Below are 23,049 nucleotides of genomic sequence, written 5' to 3' on the forward strand. Positions count from 1 at the left end.
ACAATCCCCCACCCCACCCACAAAAAAAATATATATAAAGCATGTATCGAAATAGGAATAATGCGCGCTAAAATGCTGGGTGATGGGCGGTCTTATAAAACGACATCTCCCGTGGTGCACCTCTCTGTTTATGTGAAACGTAGACTTGGGGCGACACAAATGAATTCCCAAATCACTCCGAAAACAGAAGTTGTAGGGAATTCATTTATGATTTAAAACGCGGGGTAGGGCTTTAAATGTGGCCTAATGTCAGCGCTTTTACTTATATTATTTGGCGCTTGTTTGTACATAAAAGAAAGCCTTGGTTTTCGTTTCAAACATTTCCCGCTGCACGGCTGCTAACAGCGATTAGATTGATTTGTTGGCGTTGCAGTTTCTCATGTTGCTCCAACTGGAGCTTCATTTTTTTTTCAAATTTACTTTTCACAAGCCCTATGAAAAATGGATGCAACCGACATCGGAAATAGAGAAGAAGGGAAGCTTAAGCATCGAAAACCAGCTTCTGGAAAGGGGTAATTATTAGCTATAGTTGAGCTAAACCGTTTATACGCTATAATTAGTCACTTATTACAGTTCAAATTAATTCAGTAGAACTGTACAGCATTGCAACGGTTCCATTTCATTGTTTTGAGTTTGAACTAAAACTGCGAACTTTCGAAAAAGTGTAATATTTGATTTGATTGGATTTTGTTTTCATTATGGGACTTTGTGGTTTGACATACGAGTGATTTTAAATTTCTAGGTAAATTTTTTACCTAGTGTACGAATATGCATTCAAGTATTTTAGAGATTATGTAAGATTTTGATATCAACCCAATTTAAACGTACCGGTAATACTTAAGTCAAGTGTGTCGATCTGGTGGGAAAATGTAAGTACTTTCTGGTTGACAAGCCCCAAAGCTTCTGAGAGAATATCCTATGTGCATACGTGACAAACTGAAACTTTTGGCAAGGTACATTAGTTTTATGTTCACAGATGCTAAAATGAAGCATACCAAGAAATGAACACTGCCTCTAAATCGAGGAAGGGGCGCTGTTGTATTATGGTGTTGCTTTGCTCCGTCTGGCACAGGGTGTCTTGAATCTGGGTTGGTACAATAAAATCTCAAGACTAACAAGGTATTCTAGAGCAAAGTTTGCTACATACAACATCAGACAGCTTAATCTCAATCACATGTCATGGCTTTTGCAACAGGATAGGCTAAAGTATGGATGGCTAAGGGCAAAAGATTGGAGTTTTGTTTTGTTTTGTTATTTTTTTATTTTTTTATTTTTTTTTAAGTGACCTTCTATGAGGCCTGTTCTAAATCAAATTGAAAATTTGTGGAAGGAGCTGAACATAATCATTCATTCCATATATGTTTTTTTTATTTTTTATTTTAATGACTCGATTTCCATCTTCTCCAGGTTCTCCAGTCTCCTCCCACATTCTAAAGACATGCTGGCAGGGTAATTGGGCGCTCCAAATTGTCCCTAGGTGTGCTTGTGGGTGGTTGTCAGTCTCTGTGTGCCCTGCGATTGGCTGGCAACCAGTTCAGGGTGTACCCTGCACGCTGCCCATATCCAGCTGGGATAGGCTCCAACACCCCTCCGCGACCCTTGTGAGGAGCAAGTGGTTCAGAAAATGGATGGATGGACTCGATTTCCCTTAAATTCCAAAGAATCTTTTTAGATAAAAAGGCCTAGAACAGCATGTCAGGTTTTGATAACTTAGTATCGTAGTCACCACTTTTGAACAGCTGTGATTTCTATTTTTTGTTTTGTTTTCCTCTTTATTTCTATTTTATTTCTTAGTATGTTGTTTGTCTTTCCACAGTTTGTTGTTGAAGGTGGTTCGTACTGTTCAGCAGGCTAAGGTACGTTTCCTCCATGCAGCGTTTAACGCCACAGGAGAATCCTTCCTGGCTGGTGATCACCATGGCAACATCTATACCTTTGACATAAGTAGAAACAGGTGAGTTGATTCTTTTATTTTATTTCCAACAGGAGCCCAACCTATTCTGTAAACATTACACTCTTATGAAGCCTGATACATATTTGCTAGATGTTTAAATGTGTGCTGCATACTCTGGCCTCACAGTTTCCATTAGACTCTCCAGTGAATTTGTTTTTGTCTTTCTTATCTTTGGACAGATTTCGTTTAGTGCAGAAGACGGGACAGGCCTGCACTGCTCTGGCATTAGGTTTGCATCGGAGCACAGAGTTCCTGGTGGCTCTTGTTGACAATACCATCAAGTGTTTTGACCAAGGCATGACACAGACCTACACGCCAAGTGTTATTATCTTTGTGTCCAGTTGTAGTTTTAATGCAAGCTATTTTTTAAGGCAGCGTCATTTGTCAATCATTGATATGTCACTGTCTCTTATTGGAACCACCCTGCTAAAATACTTTTCTGCTTGTTTTTTTTTTTTTATTCTTCTTCTTTTTTTGCACAGACACAAATCAGATGATTAGTTGGATGCGGGGCCATGAAGGGGCCGTTTCGTCCATCTCAGTCCATAGCTCAGGCCGGTATGCCGTCACCACATCCTTAGACACTGCTCAGCTGTGGGACCTAGACACCTTCCAGAGGAAAAGAAAGCTCAACGTGTATCAGTCAGTTGGTGTACAGAAGGTAAAGACCAAAAACTTTCACAAAACTTTTGTCAGCGTCAATAAAACTAGACCAAACAAAGTTCCAACAATCTGTGGTCTTCTACAAGCAATGTGCCCATAGATTGTGTAAATTGTACATGGGGAATCCACAAAGTGGAGCAATATCTTCAATGGATTTACACAGTGTGGACGCCTCACCTCCAGCTAAATGTGTACGCCCCCTTCAAATGCAGCTTTGTGTTTGTCAACCCTAAGTTAGTTAGACCATCAATAAAATGGTTTACGTACCTGCTGCATTATTTTATTTTCTCGAGGTTCTCAGAAATAAAGCTCCCTTCTTGTAAAAAAAAAAAAAAAAAAAAAAAATCAGGTTCATAGTTTTATTTGTTTAAGCACTTGGAGCAACTCCTTCAGCAAAGTTCCTAAGAGTTTATGAAATTAGAAAAGCATTGAAAACAGAGCAGTTGATACCATTTCATTAAAAAAATAAATAGCACTGGTTGAACTTGCCACCCCTTTTTTTTTTTTTTTTTCTTAAGAATTAAAATTGTGAAGCATTAGGAAGTGGAATCGAATTGAAGAATTGAAGAAACAGAATCTGAACCAGAAGCTTCTAAACTCAAACGATGCCCAGCCCTACCTGACAGTACATTTCCAATAAATACTGTGCTGCGTACCCATTGGCAGTGCGAATGCAGGTGTTTCATGCTATAGTCTAGAGTTCAACCAATGTGGAAAAAAACAACGGATAGTTTGGGGAAGGAGATAAAACAGTGGCGCTAAAGTTTAAAAAAAAAAAAAAAAAAAAAAAGGCTGGTAACTTTAGAGCGTTAAAGCTGCTATTTGGGACTTTCGTCACAAAAATGTCTTAATAATAACCTTTTAATTTGACCATATATGACTAAAACATCTTCTAATTAGTAGATTAACACCTTAGCTGCTCACAGTGGGTACTCCTGCAAGCCTCAGACCAATAATTTCCGGACTAGAATCGAGTTAGAATTTCCTGCCCTCTACCGATTTGACGTTTATGTATGCATTGTGTGTGTGAAGAAGGGTAAGTGCAGTTTCATTTTTCGTCAACAGGTTGTCAATAGCAATTTGAAAGGGAATTTTATGTGTTCAGTAGCTTTAGCTTTAGATAAAGGTAAGGTAACTGTAGGGTGTTAGCAACCACATTGGCTGGTGGTCAGAAAAGTTCATTTAGGACCCTGCTCATAATATGAAGGTTGCTACACTTAGAAAAGTTTGAGTTTGAGCTTCACAGTTTGCAGTTTAATATCTTTAATTCATTATTTTTTTGCAATTGATAAAACAATAAAACCTGACAACAATGAACCACCAAAAACAAACCATAAAAAAAAAAAAAAAAAAAAAAAAAGTTAAAAACATTGTTACAAAAGGGACCCAACCCATGTGAATGTCCAGGACTGTACAGTGTCCACTTACCAAAGTAGATCCCCGCCAAATTCATAGAATTAGCATCCCATTCTTGAGTTTCATAATCAGTATCATGGCGGTCCATGTTTCAGGTTTTCTTCCTTCCTCTCAGCAACACCTTCCTCAGCTGTTTCAGTGACAACTCCATCTTTGCTTGGGATTGCGAGACTCTAGTGTGCAAATACCAGCTTCCGGTCCCAGACCACGGACCCCGGCTCTTCTACAAGGCCTTTGCTGTGACACAGTGAGTCCCAGCTTAAATTCCCAGCCACACCACTCAATGTCTGTGCACCACCACTCTAGCATGGTTTGTAGGGCCTCACCAAAACCCGACGAGAAGGAAAAGAGACAGATGAGAACCTCTGAGAAGGAAAAGAGACAGATGAGAACCTCTGATATTTGGTGCAAAAGTACACATGCTGTAGCATCCTATAATATTTGGAAAAGATTAGGATTACCATTTGGAAGAGTGGTCCTCTTTTGCCAAGTCAAGATGGACTCTGAACTGATGGAATGCTAGTATAAAACAAAAGAACAAATAATTAGTTTAGGGCTACTGCTCGTGTGGCATAACGAGTGGCTATTTATTTATTTACTTACCGGTATTTATTTTTACAAGTTGTACATGTGTTTTATACTGTTTTGAAGACTATCCAGGCATGCTGGCGTTGATATTTTGTACGCCATAGGACTTGGGCCTATGTAAAGTGTCAGTGTCGAGTGTGGTCACGTTGCCATTTGCCCATCGCTGCTCTAATTGCAGAACTTGATTTTTTTTTTTTTTTTTTTTTTTATTTTTTTATGTTGATGTTCTGCTTGTCTTTTAATGCTGCTCCTCGTGCCTTTTAAATCGGCCCTTGGGGACAAATAAAGTGGTTTGAATGGGATTAATTGAATTAGGAAGGGTGTATCCCTGAATCAAACATCTGTACCCCCCATCTGTACTTTTTTTTTATTATTATTATTATTTAATTGTATATATTATAGGTCAGGCTGTTATTGGTTGTTGTTGTTGAAAAACATTTAGAAAAAGATTTATCATCACTGCCTATATCCACAGTGCTGCAAATGTCTGGTGTTTGACAGAGATGGTAAGAGCCTGGCAGCTGGGGGTCGGTCCAACCTGCTGCACCTGTGGTGTTTGGACACCAAAAAGCTGGTCAAGGTGATCCAACTGCCCACTCAAGTTCGGACTGTCAGACATCTGGAATTCCTTCTCGACAACTTTGATGGAGGATCCAGTCAGGTATACTGTAATTGGTGTGTGCCATCCAATAGTTGAACATTATCTAGGGCAGGGGTGTCCAAACTTTTTAATTTGAGGGCCACATACAGAAAATCAGAAGGATGCAAGGGCCACATAATGTTATGGGGAAATTGTGTTTAGTCCTAAAAATTGTACAAATAATTTATTTGTGCTTTTGCATATTTAGAAAAATGCTACACTATATAGACCAATTTATTTGTAATATGGCGGTAGGGTTATTATAGTTTTGGAATTTTTCATTTTAGTTAATTTTTATTAGTTTTCAGGTTGGTTCTGTTTTTATTAGTTTAATTCTTTAAAAAATGCTTAGTTTTATTTTAGTTTATTTTCAGTATTAGTTAAAAAAAAAAAAAAAAAAAAGTGTATTCTACGCAATATGTCACAGCTGTGAAGGACCCAAGTGCAGGAGGCAAACGAGTCAGGGAGGCAGAGGTGCTCAAAAAGGTGTAATTTAATCAAACAAAGCAAAAGGGGCAAACAGGGTACTTGGTAAGTAAGAAAAACAAAATCCAGAAGGGGAAAACGATACAAGACGTGGTGGAACAATGGCAGCATGGACGTGCGGAAACAAGAACAATGAACAGACAAGAACTGAAGCGAAAACAGGTGACTAAATACACACACTAATTGACAATGATTAGACACAGCTGGGCAGTGGGACATAAGTGGCAGTGGGTGCTGGTTGATTGACGCATAAGGAAGGGCAAGCAAAGACAGGTGGACATGACGAGGCTTAACAAAACTAGGGAAGACAAGGAAAGCAGAACATAAACATGACAAACTCAAAACTAGAACCCCAACACAAACAAATCAAAACACAACCCAAACAGAACCAAAACATGACAATATTTAAAAACCACCATGGGAGCAACGTCATCTGAAAGTGCTTTTCTATTGGCTGCTGCTGGATGACGTCACTTCTGTGTGACATACTTTCAAACGTCATTATTCCGGTTTATATCAAAATAAATCTACTAAAAATCACATTTAAAATCATTCCCAAAGGCTCATGTCTTAAATTAATTACCAAAGACTAAAACGAAGGATGTTTGCTATAATTAGTTAGTTTTAGTTAGTTTTGTAAACATAAAATGTAGTTTCAGTTAGTTTTTGTTTTTTAAAAAGCATTTTCGTTTTTATTTTATTTCGGGAACAATATTGTTTTTTGAATTTTAGTTTGTTTTTTCATTAGTTTTAGTGAACTAAAATAACCTTGGCATCTGTTTTTCGATACCCTCCCTTCTTACTTTGACCATCTCCAAACATTTTTGTTTTTGTTAATTTGTTTGAACTGAGTCAAATGCCATTTTTAGCATATGACGCAGGCCACTGAAAAATGGATGACAGGCCGCAAATGGCCCCCGGGCTGTAGTTTGGACACCACTGATCTAGGATAAATTGGTTCCAATTAACTAAGAATAAGTGATTGAACTTGCTTACTTTGCCGCATGGAAAAAAAATGCAATTCTTTCATTAGATAATTTCATAATGCCAGGTCTTTTGGTACACGTTAAATTTTGCAATATCGATATTACTATATTCAATAACTCTATTGTGTATTGCATGTTTTTTATCGTGCAGTCCTTATTGGGATGCATCTGGACATGGAACATGTGTTCACACCTTCTTCTCTTCCTGCTCACTTTACAGACGTTGGGAGTGTTGAGCCAAGATGGAATTATGCGTTTCATTAACATTCACACGTCCAAGCTTCTCTTCTGTGTCGGATACCACAACAATGCCATCCACTCAGTGACCATCAGCCCTCCTGGTCGTCATGTGGTAGCCATCTTGGATGACGGCAGCATCAGCGTCTATAGCGTTCAGAGTCTCACAGAGGATTTGAACAAAGTAAAAGACTCATCTGATCAACATCTGGGTTGAAATGAGTAGCATGCTTTTTGTAACCTACCGTCCTCCACAGCCTCCCCTTCCACAGGTTGGAGTAGTCTGTGAGACTGAAGCACATCAGGCACCATCGAACCAAAAGGTCAAATCTGATACCATACAAAGACCGGCCAGTCACACTGGCAGGCCAAAAAGGTTGAAGAGCCGTGCTTCGACTGCTGGATCAATAGCAGAAGATAAAGAGGTAGGAATACAGACAAGAACAATATTTTTAAGTTGTGTACTATTGTTAAAAAAAAAACAAAAACAAAAACATTCAGTTAAGTCAGAAGGGCACAAAGGCCAAAATTCTTCGGCTTTAATTTGTTAAACACTAACATCAATCAGGAAAGCAATTATATTTTGTGATTTGTGTATTTTCAAGTTAATTTGATAAATTGCTAGATAATGGCGACCAGTTAAAGATGTCTCAAGATTTTGAGGTGCATCCCACAAGCCTAGTTCTACCCCTGCACTGAACACCCAGCCGAATCCCATCTCTACATTCAGAACCAAAAATGTAGTAAACTGACCATTTTTAAAAGCAGTTACTTGAGGATCAATAAGGTGATATGTTCATAAATCAGATCTTGACACAAAGCGTAAAGTGGAAGAAACAATTTGGTTCTACAGCGAATGATCTTTCCTCACCACAGTGTTTTGAAGAGAACTTGTTTAGTCCTAAAAGAAAATTGTTCAAATAATTTGTTTGTGTTTTTGTGTACCTAGAAAAATGCTAGAGTATAGAAACCAATTTATTTCTAATAATAGCATCTATTTTTTCAACACCCGCCCTTCTTATTTTTAACATTATTTTTTTTTTTTTAACTGTGTCAAATGCCAGTTTTAGTATGTTGTGGGCTGCTGAAAAATGGATGGTGGACTGTAAATGGCCTCCGGGCCATATTTTGGACACTACTAATTTACGTTATAGTTTGGAAACTCTCTTCTAATCTGGCCTGATTTAAAATTCTCTAACAATCTTTTTATGGGTTAGATGCCGCATCCAACACACTAAAATATGACGTCATGGGATGATGTGATCTAGCGAGTCAGCGCCATTTGGTGTGTCGAGTTTATAGTGTGTTATTTTGTTATTGATGATGTCATCCTCAGTATCTTCTGACGTTACTTTTGTAAAGGAGACGTATGCGGTACATAGAGCAACAGTCCTTGAAGCAGTACATATTAAATGTTGTTTAATGATGAATGAAATTGATTGGATTACAAACGGGTGACGTGAATGCTATCCATACAAAATAAGAAGTGAATTGAATCAACCCTAGCTACAAATGGGGGGGAAAACACTTTTCTACGGTTTACGTCATCGGGATGTAATCTGACGTCTCAACTCTGATCCACGTTTGCATGATAATGATGTTGTCATCGAGGTTTGTCTTTCTATTTGACCAGAACCAACTCCCTAGTGGTCTGAACAAGACACGACTGGTGGGTCTCGTGAAAACATTTGGAGAATATCCTGCGAAATACAGGTGATGCAATTCTCTTCATATATTTGAAAGTGGCACACTTTTATCATCCAGAATATTGTGCCACCTTTTAGGACGTTTGTTTGGCGGTCCTTGCTGTGCTTGCCTGAGAACTACACAGCATATAGCAGTCTGACTGATAAAGGCCCCCACTCAGCCTATCAGGCCATCCATCAGAAGTATCCCATCAAAAGTGAAAAGCTCCAGAGGGGGCTGCAGAGGTACACATCCTTCCACTTGACACGCTCAAATGAAACCATCATAACATTTTTTTTGTCTAAATCCTCTCGTTCCACTCAGAGTTTTGTCTGCACTTTCTCATTGGGCTTCCATCTTTGGAGAGGCGGAGTATCTTCCGCTGTTAGTCTTTCCGTTCGTCAAGCTCTTCCAGAACAATGCTCTGCTCTGTTTTGAGGTGGTGGCCACCGTCTTAGGTACACTTTGATCATGACGCGGAGCTTTGTCACACGCTGGCCGTGATATGAGGTGATTTGGTTGTGCTGTGTTGCAGTGAACTGGTGTCAACACTGGTTTGAGTACTTCCCCAACCCTCCTTTAAACATCCTCAACATGGCAGAGAACCTTCTGGCGCATCATGACAAGGAGCTGCTGCAACACATGGTGGACTGTGGGATCACCTCCCAGGTAATGTGAGACACAATCTGGAAGAGGGGCAGTGGCCCCTTGATGCTCTTTTGTTCATGAAATTGTGTCTTTGTGTCAGCTCTACGTGTGGCCCCTCTTGGAAACGTTATTCTCTGAGGTTTTAACTCGTGACGAGTGGCTCCGCCTCTTTGACAACGTTTTCTCCAACCATCCGTCCTTCCTGCTGATCACCTGCGTGTCCTACCTGACGCGCTGCCGGGAGCCCCTTTTGCTCTGCGCCCAGAAACAAGACTTTGAGGTGTCATCTCGCTCTCTCTGATCTCTCTCTCTTGCTTGCTTGCAGCTTTGAAAAATGGGCAAATTATTTTTAGATTTCTCCAATGAGCTGTCGAGCAACTTTTTAAGTGAAACTACCTAAAAAGTCCATCTTTGCCCGTCTTCGACGCAGGTCATCTTCCACAGGAAGTAAATAAAACAGAGCTAACTCTATTGTTTTATTTTACACTTTCCATAATTTTAAATGAATCACCAAAGTTAATGCCTTAACTTTGAAAAGCTTAACTTTGATCATTAATAATGTTCATTAATGTGAAAACGTCAATCCTGTGAATAACTTTATTTCTATAAATCTCTGGCAGTGTTTATGTTTTTAAATGATCACTTCTAAAACATTCTTAGAAAATCACAATGTCCCATCACTGGTGAGCTATTTTTAGAACAGGCCTGCAAGATACTCAATTGGTTCTTTGGGGTTTTCTGTTGGTCGCAGGCACCACATTTGTGACCACTGACGTGGACTGACTCTGTAACGGCACGTTAAATGTTCAACTTTTAATGCTATTGGCTCGCTTGCCCTGGAATTCAACGCCATACTCCAGCAGCAACTTTTGGATGTACAAGGGCACATCAAACTTTTCATGAAGTCTATCAGGGTATTGGTACTCGCAGCAACACTATTGCCTGCCCTCTTTTGGTAGTTTTACAATAAGGAAGAAGAAATTGGAAAACTAGAAAATTTCAAGTTAGAGATGTATCAATATTCAAACATCACAAGCTCGCAATATGATAATTATCACAATATTTTTGGGAGGTTGGTGATTTAAAAAAAAAAAATCACAATATTGTAAAAAAAATGAGGTCATTCTAAAAAAAAAAAAAAACAATATTGTGCTTTGTACATAACATATAAACAACCTACAATCACGAATATAACACTTAATTTTGAGGCATTTATTTGCTAATGTAAGCACACATTGAGTTCCTCCGCATATTGACGCACTTCACAAACATATTACGTTCTAGAGATAGACCGATATGCTTTTTTCAGGGCCGATACCAATTCCGATTATCGGTAGTCAAGGAGGCAGATAACCGATATTTGAAGCCGATATTCATTTGCAGTAAAAGTTAAAATGTTGGCACCCAATTTTTGAATAATGCAAACCCTAACCGTTCTTTACAATGGATTCTCACACTGCACTTTTCATTTTACATCCTTCTATCTGCAATAAGACGTTTGTGGCGGGGGGAGTTAAATGTGGGGGCCAATGTGACATTACCTTTTATAGCATTTGGGATACTTGTAGTTTTATTCTATAAATGTTATATTTTTATATTTTGAAGTAATAGGAGGAACCCTGTCATTCAAAATGTGCATCAGCTGTGGCATTACTTATTACTACAGCAAAAAAATAATAAAAAAAAATTCCATGAGAAAAACTATTCATCCCTGAACACCATACAGTTCTTGTAGACCTTATTATGATTATTGTTATTGTTACCATATAGACAGTTTTGATAAGCTGAGGATCTTAAATCGAGAACAGCAATATCATGCTACTCCTCTCTACAAGAGAACTGTCAAAAGACACTTCATCATGTAGTTTACTGCCACTTAGGATGCCCCAATCAACGCAGAAAAAGGTAGAGTGAAATAATTTGGTTATAATAATAGAATAACTTGGTTAAACAGACATTGTTGCGGTGGACCGCTGCCACTTTCTGCTGTTTAATGTGTTTTACACTTAGACACGTGTGTGTATATGGGCACACTATTCTCTCACTACTGTACTGTACTGTATCACTTAATGGCACAGATGTACTTGTCTAAATAATAACTGGGCTGCAACATTTCTAATTCACATTAACAAGCACTATCTTAGCTGTCCACATGAATAGTTACTAACACACGAGAAAGTTATACAACACACCAAACATGAGCTCATTATTCTAAGTATGATGCACGTAACAAAATTACATCACTGAACATTAATTGCAGCCGTGTACGGCCGTAGATGTTACATATTAGTGGCATCCATTGAGAGGATAATGTCCCAACTGACGGCAGACATGACGTGAAAAGAGAGACAAAACGAGCAAATAAGCACACTATACTTTAGTGCACTTCTCTACTAATGCCAAACATACGGAAGAGAACACATGTTCATGTAGTTAAACGGTGTTTGAGACACTTAATTTGTTACGGAGCGGACTTTAACGAGGTGCACAACGAGCTGTCAATCAAATCGACGTCGAAGCTTCGAGCTGTCAATCAAATCGACGTCGAAGCTTAAGGCACACAATGGCAAACCAGTGCGACAAATAAACACAATATAAAGTAACTAAACACTATTTAGTGTCACTGTGGCATCTCACTGCATAATAACCGCTATGCAACAAGTAGTGGACGTGACCCAGAATGTAATGTGTGCGTCACGAGAGGTAAATATAATGACGTTCCTCTACTCTTAACATGGAACTAGACAATATAATAATGACAACTGTTAATATTTGGAACCTTTCTAACAAACATTATTTACTCAATTAAGTGAAAATGTGTGTGATTCCCTCCCTGAGTAGTTCAAGTAGCGAATTAGCTACTGGGTGTTAGCCTCCATGCTAAGCTGAACACACCACTGTTAGCTAGCGGGGATTCAATGCAAGGCAATGCAGCTCCATTCATATAGTGCATTTAATACACAACATAATTCAATGTGTTTAGCTTATCATGGTGAAAAGTTCAGCGGAGTCTCTTCTCTTTTAACTTACCTTCGAAGCATGCGTCTCGCGTTGTGGGTGCGTGTGTGACCGGCTACTGTGATACACGGCATACACTACTGATTGGTTCTGGCTCTTACACGGCTAACCAATCAAATGCTGCTATGGGCGTTACGTTGCTGGAGTTGGACTCCATAACAGACAGAGACGCTCTGGGCTGCATTCGAAGCGAAAAGACGGAGTTTTAAATGGATCGCTCATATCGGCCGTCAGATTAATAAAACAGACCGATACCGATATGTACCAATATGTCAAATATCGGCCCCGATTATCGGCCCGGCCGATTATCGGTCTATCTCTATTACGTTCCCCTTCATCTGACCATTAGCGTGGATTTTAAACATACAAGGGCCAAAACATGCCTTGTGAAAATTAAACTGCACTAAAAAAATAGTCACCAGAGGGTGCTAGATTGCACAAATGGAAGTCTGACTTATTTAACAGATGTGCTGCATTTAATATCATGACGATGACAATGATATTGTGGCAGTTCTATTTCGTCCCTCCCGACCGCCAGAAGGCGGTGCTTTAAGCACTGAATGTTCCTTTCGCGCATGCGCAGTTCGAGTAATGCATACCAAATTAGTCACCTGTGACCCCTGGGTGACCCTAGAAGGGTATAAGTTCCGGTGTCACCCAAGGTTCGTTTCCTCTTTTCTTCTCGCGTGGCGTATGCATACGACACATTTTCGAAGAGTGTAAGAATTGGGATTTGTATTTATCCTCTTGACCGCGCCGCTTGGAGCCTTGTGACCGGATCGGTCGGAGCTGCGTTGTTCGCCCTCCAAAGGCTGCGGCGACGGTGTTTTTCTTTCCTTCGTTCGTGACCCGACGTGGTCGTGTATTCTAACCTCCCGTGGGGTAAGGTTATTGACTACTTGTCTACTTTGCCGTCTAATTTCCGCGTTTACTGCGGTGTTTTGAGTTTTTGTGTGGCTAGCCTCGCGTTAGCGCCCTGGCTACCACGGCTCGTGGTTTACCCTATTTTTTCCTCCGCTGGCTTTGGCAGCGTTAGCGCTTCTCTCGGTTTATTAGCGCCGCTTTCTCCGACGGTGTTGCCGTTTGGTTGTTGCTTTTCTTTTTGTGCCTTTGCTGGTGAGGGCAGCGTCAGCGTCCCCGCTCCCAGCTTACGGCGTCGCGCTTCTCGCTCGATTGTTTGTCTTACTTACTTTTGTGCGTGTCCCGCCTGCGGTGCGCACCTGGCTTCAGCTGTGCAGGTGGCGTTCGCGCCCCTTCTCTCAGCTTGTCGACGCTTTCGTGACTGCTGTCTGCCCCTCCCGCCCGTCGGCCGCTCCGTGTGCGTCTGCTGCGCAGGTGGCGTTCGCGCGCCTTCCCTCAGCTTATCGCTACTATTGACAACTGGCTGTCTGCCCCCGCCCTCCTTCGGCTGCTCGGTGTGCGTCTGCTGTGCAGGTGGCGTTCGCGCCCCCTTCCCTCGGCTTATCGCTGCTTTACCGGCTTACTGTTTGCCCCGACCCACGCGTCGGCTGCTCGGTGTGGGTCTGCTGTGCAGGTGGCGCTCGCGCCCCTTTCCCTCAGCTTCCCGCTCATCGCTGTTTGGGCCTCTTTGTGTTCACAATGGAGGACTCCCGTTGCTGCGTGGACTGTGGTATCCTCTTTGAGGCCTCCGATGTCCTGGACGATCGCTGCCCGAGGTGTCTTGTTTCTGACCGTGCCGGTGATGGCCGGGCCCGCAGTCCTGGTGTCAGTGACCCCAGTCCACTGGGTCATCTGTCGTCCTCCCAACAGAGGCGCCGGAAACGTCTCGGTGTGTGCTCTGCTGTACATGCCCCCCCCAGGAAAAGGGCGGCGCAGCGACGACTCGCTTCGGAGGTTGGGCACCTTCAGGCTGAACTGGCAGAGGTGAGATCTCTTCTGCAGGACCGTCACCCTCCCACACTTACGGGGGGGCCGGGACCACCTGCCCTGCCCATGCCGCGACCATCCACCCCGCCCATGCCAGTGCTTCCTCCTGAGGAGGACGCCATTTCCTTGGCAGCTTCGGCTTCCTTTTTTCATGACGACGACCGTGACCCGGGGTCTGTGGTTTTGGGACCAAACTCTCCAGCGTCCGCTCAGAGTTCGTCCAGTGAGGCGGGGGATGGTTCTATACGGGCTGTCCTGCGCAATGCCTTGGACCTCCTGCATTTGGAGGTGCCTCCACAGGCTCAATCGGCGTCTGAGAGCGCTTTCTTCCGGCGCAGGCGCCCTTCCTCGGCCTTTTCTGTCCCCGCATCTGAGGACTATCTGCGGGAACTGCATGCTTGCTGGAGGGATCCTGGGGCTCTCTCCCGCCCTTCGGCTGATGGCCGTGATTTAGCATCGATGCACGATGCTGCTAGTGTTGGCTTGGACCGGATGCCTCCTGTGGAGCCAGCTGTCGCATCCCTCATTGTGTCCCCGGAGGAGACCCTTCGGCCATCTGTGCGATGTCCTCGACCCCAATGTCGTGTGACTGACGACCTTCTCACACGGGCCTATGGCGCTGGTGCACGTGCTGGTCGCATTGGGAACACTTTGGCTCACCTCATGCTTGCTCTATCTACATCTCTGCAAGCGGACAGCGTGGAGGCTGCTGTGTCCTTCAGTGATGCAGCCCTCCAGGCTTTTGCCCTCATGACTAGGGAACACGGCCGACTCATGTCCTTCCTAGTGCAGGCGCGCCGCCAGGTGTGGCTAGCGCAGTCCCCCTTGTCGGAGGCCTCTAGGAGGGCCCTCCGTGGTGTTCCTGTGGAGCCGGGGGAGCTTTTTGGTTCTGCCGCTGTGGGTGCACTGGAAAGGACGGTTAAGGCTCATGAGACCAGGAAGCAGCTTTCCAGCCTCAATAGGGCCCTGCCTCCCCAACAGGGTAGGCCTGGGGCACGCTCTGCTTTTCATCGCTTTCCTCAGCCCTGGCCTGCCGAGGCTTATGGCACCCGGCGACCCCCGCAGAGGCCCGCCGAGGACTTTCGCTCCTCCGCCCGCTTGCCTTCAGGGCAACCACGGGCTGCAGGCCCCACCCGCCGTCCCTCTTGGGCCCCTAGGGGCCGGAGGGCCAGGGACTGAGGCCTTGGGGCCGGCCGTCGGACATTTTTCCCACCAGCAGCTCAGTTACTGGGCTGCTCGTGCCTCGGACCCATGGGTGGTCTCCATCTTGACACACGGGTACGAGCTGCAATTCCGACGCCGGCCTCCTGCTTCCTGTCGGGTCAGGGTGACTCATCGCCGACCCGGCAAAAGCCTCAGCTCTGGACCAGGAGCTGTCCGCCCTCCTGGCCAAGGACGCGATCGAGGCCGTGGACCCCCTGGCACAGCCCGGGGGCTTCTATTCGACGTAATTCCTTGTCCCAAAGAAGACCGGTGGATACCGACCGATACTGGACCTGAGGGGGCTCAACAAACATCTCAAGGTATTGCCATTCCACATGCTAACCACGAACGACGTCTTGCAGTCGCTCGCCCAGGGGGAGTGGTTCACGTCTATAGACATGAAGGACGCCTACTTCCACGTCCCCATCGCACCTTGACACCGTTGGGTCTGCTGACACTGCGCCCACTACAGAGGTGGCTGAACGGCTTCCACTTGGACGCCAAGTGACACCGCCACCGGAGGCTCAGGGCGTCCCGTCGGTGCCTCCTCGCCCTGGCACCTTGGAAGGAGAGGGCTTTTCTATTGAGCGGCGTCCCGCTGGGTGTGGTCCCGGCCCGCCGCGAAACAGTCACCACGGATGCCAGCCTCACGGGCTGGGGTGCTGTCTGGCAGCACAGGACGGCTCAGGGAAGTTGGTCTGTGCGCGACAGGGTCGATCACATCAATGTGCTGGAGCTTCGGGCGGTGCACTTGGCACTCATGCACTTCTTGCCATACCTGAGCGGACGGCATGTTCTCATACGGTCGGACAACACCACGACCGTGTTTCACATAAACCATCGGGGCGGCATCAGGTCCGCCCGTCTGTTGGAGACTTCCCAGCACCTTCTCAGGTGGGCTGCTCCCCGTCTGGCCAGTCTACGGGCCACCTATCTGCCGGGGGTTCGGAACCAGCTCGCGGGCTCTCTCTCCCGTCGGGGTCCTCCTCCGGGAGAGTGGCGCCTCCACCCAGAGGTGGTGCGCATGATTTGGAGCAGCTTCGGCACGGCGGAGGTCGATCTCTTTGCCTCCAAGGACTCGACCCACTGCCCACTTTGGTTTTCCCTGAGCGAGGCCACCAGCCCTCTCGGTCTGGATGCACTGGCGCAGCCGTGGCCAGAGTGCCTTCTCTACGCCTTTCCGCCGCTCCCTCTGATATTGCTGACGCTTCAGAGAGTTCTTCAGGAGGGGCACACGATGTTGCTGGTGGCCCCCTTCTGGCCGGCCCGGACGTGGTTCCCCCTGCTCCGTCAACTGTGCTCCGGCGAGCCGTGGCGTCTCCCCGACAGGGAGGACCTGTTGTCTCAACAGGGAGGTCGTGTTTGGCATCCCGACCCTCGGCGCCTTCGCTGGTGTGTTTGGCCACTGAGCAGTCGACTCTGAAGGTGTATGTGGCAGCTATTTCTGCCCGGCATGTTGGTGCTGATGGCGGCTCCGTGGGGCGCCATGAGCTGGTGTCCTTGTTCCTCAGAGGGGCTCTGCGTCTTCGTCCCCGCCCGGCTCCTCGGGTTCCGGCGTGGGATCTGCAGTTGGTGCTGGACGGCCTGTGCAGGCCTCCCTTCGAGCCCCTGGCGGGGGCGGACCTTCTGTGGGTGTCGCGCAAGACTGCACTCTTGCTCGCCGTTGCCTCCGCCAAGCGCGTCAGTGACCTACACGCTCTATCGGTTAGCCCTGAATGCCTGCGATGGCACCCGGATGGCGCCGGCGTCACTCTGTGGCCGAACACTGCCTTCATTCCCAAGGTGTTGTCTGGCTCTCGTTCTAACCAGCCTCTACGGCTTAAACGTTATGTACCCACTCCTACTGATGGCGGGGACAGGCCGGAGCTCTTGTGTCCGGTGAGAGCCTTGCAGTGTTACATTGACGCTACGGCGGACATTTGTACGTCTGCCCAGCTTTTTGTTTATGGTGGTCCTACCAAGGGCTCCGCTCTCTCTCCAAGCAGCGCTTGTCTCACTGGGTCGTGGATGCCATTCACCATTCCTACCCGCTGTCTGGCCGCCCCCTGCCGTCAGGGGTGCGCTGTCACTCCACCAGGAGCGTTGCCACGTCTTGGGCCGCCCTGAGGGGTGTTTCCCTGGAGGATATCTGTGCTGCTGCCTCATGGGCGACGCCTTGCACCTTCTCCAGGTTTTATAGCGTGGATGTCGCCTCTCCCCATCCGCTTGGCGTGATCTTGGGTCCTGTTAGGGCTTCTCAGTGAGGTTTGTGTCTGAGATCCCTCGCGACTACGCCGGTATTAGTCATTCAGTGCTTAAAGCACCGCCTTCTGGCGGTCGGGAGGGACGAAATAGAACGAAAGTTACAACTGTAACTACGGTTCTATGAGTCCCGGACGACCGCCAGGGCGTCCTGTCGCTCGGAATCCTCGTGTTCACGCGAGAAGATTCCGTAGGAAACGAACCTTGGGTGACACCGGAACTTATACCCTTCTAGGGTCACCCAGGGGTCACAGGTGACTAATTTGGTATGCATTACTCGAACTGCGCATGCGCGAAAGGAACATTCAGTGCTTAAAGCACCGCCTTCTGGCGGTCGTCCGGGACTCATAGAACCGTAGTTACAGTTGTAACTTTCGTTTTAATATCACAATATTGCCGTTGTCATTACATCCCTAATTTCAAGTACCAGCAATTTTAAGGAAAATGCTATAATTGGATATATATAGATGTTTCTTTTAAATTATCGGTCATTGTTGGAGGCAAATGTTATGTATTTAAAAGTAGAAGTGACATCTGCACTTGGTATCGGTGACGATGTAAGAGTTTGAGCACTTAGGTGTTGTTCTAGGGGGAAAAAAAAACATCCCGAAGAAAACTACACATATGGAATTATGTCATCCTTTATGGTCTGAGAGACGAAGTGTTACGTTACAACTGATGATCCTTTAAGCTCCCAAATATTTTTAGCTTTTGAGGCATCTTTTTTTAGAAAACATGAAATGAAACTCTGACTAAACGTGCTTCCTGTGTGGTTTCCACCCTCAATTCAGTATTTTTTCCACCATCGTAACAACTTGGACATGGAAGCCTTGATCAAAGACGCCTACCAGCTGATGAGTACCACGCCGGCTGACCTTCACCCGAGGAGGATGCTGTCCGACTTCACACCGCTGACTAAAGGCCAGTACCCTGTGTTTAACCACTACCCAGAGTTCATTGTAGAATATCAGACCCGGGAGAGGGAAAGGATACGACTGCAAGAGATGGAGTACCTCCAGCAGAGGTGATATTGCACTTTGCAAAGATCGTTTTTACATATGCGATGTGAAAGTTGTGCACACTCGCTCTCATTAGGCAGGAGATAATGTCGCGGCATACAGATTTGGTGCAGCGCCAAGCTGACGAGGACGCCTACTACGTGCAACAGGTGGAGCTTCAGACAGAAAACGTGTTAGGGGAAAAAAAATCGAACTCTTTGACTTCACAGGAGCTGCTGCAGAAGGCTGAAGATCAGCGCAGAAGTATGTTGGCACAAGAGGAAGAGAAACTCACACAGCAGAGGAAGAAGTAAACACTCGCATGTCCACTTCATTTTACAAGTTGGGAAAAGGGTGTGACGTGTTCACGCTCCTCTCTCAGTTTGGCAGCCATGAAGAGGGAGCTGAAGCTGAGGGAACTGCAGCTGCTAGATGCAAATAAAAGTCGTCTTCTCAAACACCAGCAGGACCTCAAAGTCTCGCAAATCCACAGACTGGACCAGGAAATCGTAAGGAAGGTTAGGACGATGTTCCCAGGATGAGAATTGACAAAGATGCTCAACTCCTCGTTTTGTTTCTGTGTTGACGTTTTTAATGTTTCAGAAAATATTATTTTTACTATACGATTACGCTTCATCGACCTAAATTCCCAATCACCACCAAAAAATGATTCTTAATTGTTGCCTCCTGGCTGAAAACTAGACTAGAAAGTGGCAACAGACTTATGAAAACACAATTGTATAATCATTATAAATATAAAGCTTCTAAGCTATATAAGCTTTCTGAGCAACAATACATTTACCAAAAAAAAAAAAAATAGATTAATGTAGAAATGATATGAATTATTTTGCACATGGAACTTTGACAAAATGTTTTTTTTGTTTTTTGTTTTTTTACATTTACAATTACATCAAAACCAACTACTAGATTGACCATTAAACAGGCAAAGTTTAAAAAAAAATGGCCAGCAGATGGCAGCAGTGGCTCTGTTTTGGATGAGCTCGCCATGTATCAAAACAAAATATAATGGACGCTTGTGAACGTGGCGGATCTGCAGCTCGTGTTTGATCAGTGTTTGGCACGTTGAACGTGCGTCACAAAAGAGAAAAGATGAAGAGAGAAAAACAATTGTAAGTAGGCTACAAGCATACATGGCAATGATGCCATGCACACTCACTACTAAATACTACTAACGTGCAAATATGTTTTAACAAAAAGAAGAGTCTCTTTCATTTGGTAGTTTCTGTGTTTACGTAGTCATTTAAACACAATAATAAAAGGGTTAAAATAACTTGTATTTGCAGCTCATTAGAATGTGCCAGTGCACCTTCATGCCGCGACCAATAACTGAATGTTAACCCATGTTGGTGGTGTTCATCAACTTCGGCCAGTAAGAAGTGTAACTGTCTGGCTGCAGATGGATATCCGTGAGCAGGAAACGGCTGCAGCCGTCCACGATCTGGACCTCAGGCAGATGGAGCTGGAGGTGCAGCGGAGGCAGCTTGAACAGGTGACACCTTACTTTCTTCTTCTATGTATTGATTTCTGTTTTTCATTTATTTATTTTTATTTTTTATGCTGCTGGTAGTTATTTCACGACACTTGTCTTTTTTTTTTTTTTTGTCAGGAACTGTGCAAGGAGCAGCTTCGCATAGAGCGACAGGTTGCAGATATGCGGATGAAAACCCCAGAAAGACAGAAAACAAAAATGCAGGTGAGGGGTGGGGCATGTTGTGTGAGAAGGGAGATTTTTTATTATTTCTTTTGGTGGTATTGAGGAAAGATAGATATTACAAACTAAAAAAAAAATTGGTTTGAATTTTAGATATTTGGACTTTTTTTTTTTTTTTTTTTTTTTTTTTTAAAGGGAAATGAACTTTTGGAAATATTTTTGCATATATTAAGTGGTTAAAATGTGTTTGATAGATTTATTGTTCCATAAGGTGGCTTCATATTTCTTTTGGCTGGACGGTAGGTTTATTTCATGTCTTAAATTTATGTTTCTGAAATACTTCACAATGTGCAAATATTCTGTTTAATTGTGTTGGTGTCTGTCTAAAGGTTAAATATTTATATTTAACATTAAATTATCAACCTTTTGTTTTCCTGATCCTTATTTTGAAGAGAAAAAACAAACAAACCAAAAAACAATTATAACTGTCAATAACTACTAATAAATATTTAAACTGATACATGTGTACACACTGGAATAGCGGAACAAACAAACAATAGAGGAATTTAGGGGATTTTCATTTTCAACCTGGATAGATTTTTATTTTTTGTTTTATAAAAAGTATTTACGTTACAAGAAGTCAAGAGAGCCTGCCTATTTTGTTTTTCATAAAAAAAAACTTTATTTTCATGTTAAAAATGCACTTTCAATAAGGTATTTGGAACTCCGTTTCTACTGCATTATTTTTATGTTGAGATGGTGTTATCGGCAGCTGCTGAAAGTAACTAAAAAAGTAACTTTTAATCTAACTTAGTTACTTTTAAAATCAAGTAATCAGTAACGCAATTTAGTTACTTTTAAAACCAAGTAATCAGTAAAGTAACTAAGTTACTTTTTCAAGGTAACTGTGGCAACACTGTATATATATATATATAAGTGTAACTGCAATAGTAAACTGGTATTTCAGCAGTCCACACAAAAGTATTGCATCATGTTATAGCAGGATACATTTCATATGATAATGTGATAAATTTGACATTTTAATGTTATACATTGTATCATGTTGTAATGTAATCATTTTCACTTCTGCATTTGACTTTCAACAAAATGAAGAATTGAGTTAACATTGTTTATTGGTGCATCCCTGGTTTGTCTTTTTTTTTTTTTTTCTAACTTCAAAATTAGATCGTTCTCTAAGGAGCATCAAGTACTTTAGTTTTTGCTGTGTGTTGTAGCTACACAACTATAATATTCTGTTGTCCAAAAAAAATCCAAATTTAAAAAGAAGATACCGTACATACCTACCGATAGGTACATAGAGCTCCACCAGTGAACAGAACTGGAAGGAATGGCTTTTTGTTTTGTCAAGTGTGAATTCAAGCTTACTATAAAATGTATCTTTTTTTTCTGGTGTAGCAGCAATATGATTCTGTGTTTGATGACTTGTTAACTCAATTTTTGATTAGGGCTGGCTTTGGCCAATCACACAATATGTTAGCAATGTTTTGTTTCTCAACAAGGAAGTTCTCAAAGCCACATTCCAGCTCCGCTTTGGCCCACTGTGGTATCGGTTCACTTTCACGTCCTACCGGCACAGGGGCTGGGGGACTTTCCGGCGGCAGAGGAACAGCTGGACTCCGACAGCATCTGGCAACAGGATGCCGCGACCGAGCGCCACCAGAACGTCGACGAGCTGGAGAAGAGAAGGCGAACACTGGCGGAAGGTGACTGGCCAATGAACCGCCAGAGAGATGTGACGGGGAATGCGGTGAGCGCAACATAAATTGAAGCGGCGATTTCCACAAACAGCTCGAATTGCTTGATTTCCTGAAAAATGGCTGCGATGTATGTGTGGCTTGCAGTGGGATGAAGTAGTGAGTCAGAGAAAGCACCCAGTGACGCGACAGAAGCAGTCCAAGCCTGCAGCAGACACAAGTAACAATGCAATTGACATTTTATAATGCCTTAAGACAGGGCTGCAACAGTAACTTTGAGTCAATTGAGGACAAATCCATTTGTTTCTCTCTTCTTCAAGAGGAAGTCAACTCCTCTGTGTTTTTCTTTTCAGGACGGGCTTTCAACAGCAGTCATGTCAGGACAGCCACACCGAAGCGCACGGCAAGCAACGTCATGGTCTGCCTCAACAGTTGCTCCCCCACAGAGAGCACTGCCACCAACTGTGAGTCCACACGGGCAACATCATCACCGGTTTACAGAGCAGCAAAAATCATTTCATAGTTTGAAGTCGGCACATTCTTCTCACTCATCTTTCTCTACTTGTCAGTTTCACTGGACAGAGGCCGGGCACATTTGGACAGTCAAGAGAGGCAACTGATGAAGGAAATTAAATGCTTGCGAGAGAAACTTGTCGCGAGAGCCAAAGAGGACAGCACTGCCTCCCACTGACCACAAGCTCGTACTAAAACTCTTCACTTCTCCTATTCAAACTCAAACCTGTCGTCCTTTGTTTACCACAATATTTAATTTTCATGTGCATTTTTTCACGTTGAATAGTTCAGTACTGGTAACGTTGTTTAACATTGAATCACGTTGATTGGATGAATTTTAAAGGCTGTTTTTAAATAGTTTTGTTTTTATTTACAGATATGTTATGTTAACTGTACAAACTTTCAATAAAGAATGGCAGCTTTTAATATTGAGATCTTGAAATTGTTTCTTAATTGCAAATTACTCTGCCAATATTTGAAAGATTACTATATGGTTTA

The 23,049-nt window shown here is 43.8% G+C and overlaps 1 protein-coding gene across 2 annotated transcripts; it reads left to right on the top strand.

The window, feature by feature from the left end:
* The first annotated feature begins 112 nt into the window (after window positions 1-112).
* On the top strand, window positions 113-22,983 carry tbc1d31 (TBC1 domain family, member 31). 2 transcript variants are annotated; one of them, XM_077528040.1, is made up of 23 exons: window positions 113-512; window positions 1,817-1,954; window positions 2,134-2,249; window positions 2,437-2,615; window positions 4,129-4,280; window positions 5,123-5,282; window positions 6,954-7,154; window positions 7,228-7,395; window positions 8,604-8,683; window positions 8,755-8,901; window positions 8,981-9,114; window positions 9,192-9,325; window positions 9,405-9,584; window positions 18,445-18,677; window positions 18,749-18,821; window positions 18,882-18,961; window positions 19,034-19,169; window positions 20,069-20,161; window positions 20,279-20,365; window positions 21,921-22,091; window positions 22,186-22,258; window positions 22,392-22,502; window positions 22,608-22,983. In XM_077528040.1, the coding sequence occupies exons 1-23, from the start codon at window positions 442-444 to the stop codon at window positions 22,727-22,729; spliced, it is 3,039 nt and encodes a 1,012-aa protein (XP_077384166.1). In that variant the 5' UTR covers window positions 113-441; the 3' UTR covers window positions 22,730-22,983. The 2 variants fall into 2 exon arrangements, with proteins under 2 accessions (XP_077384166.1, XP_077384165.1); XM_077528039.1 differs by having other exon boundaries at window positions 18,749-18,961.
* The last annotated feature ends 66 nt before the right edge of the window (window positions 22,984-23,049 follow it).

The sequence above is a fragment of the Festucalex cinctus genome, chromosome 7 (genome assembly GCF_051991245.1).
Source record: "Festucalex cinctus isolate MCC-2025b chromosome 7, RoL_Fcin_1.0, whole genome shotgun sequence".
In the NCBI taxonomy this organism is placed as follows: domain Eukaryota; kingdom Metazoa; phylum Chordata; class Actinopteri; order Syngnathiformes; family Syngnathidae; genus Festucalex; species Festucalex cinctus.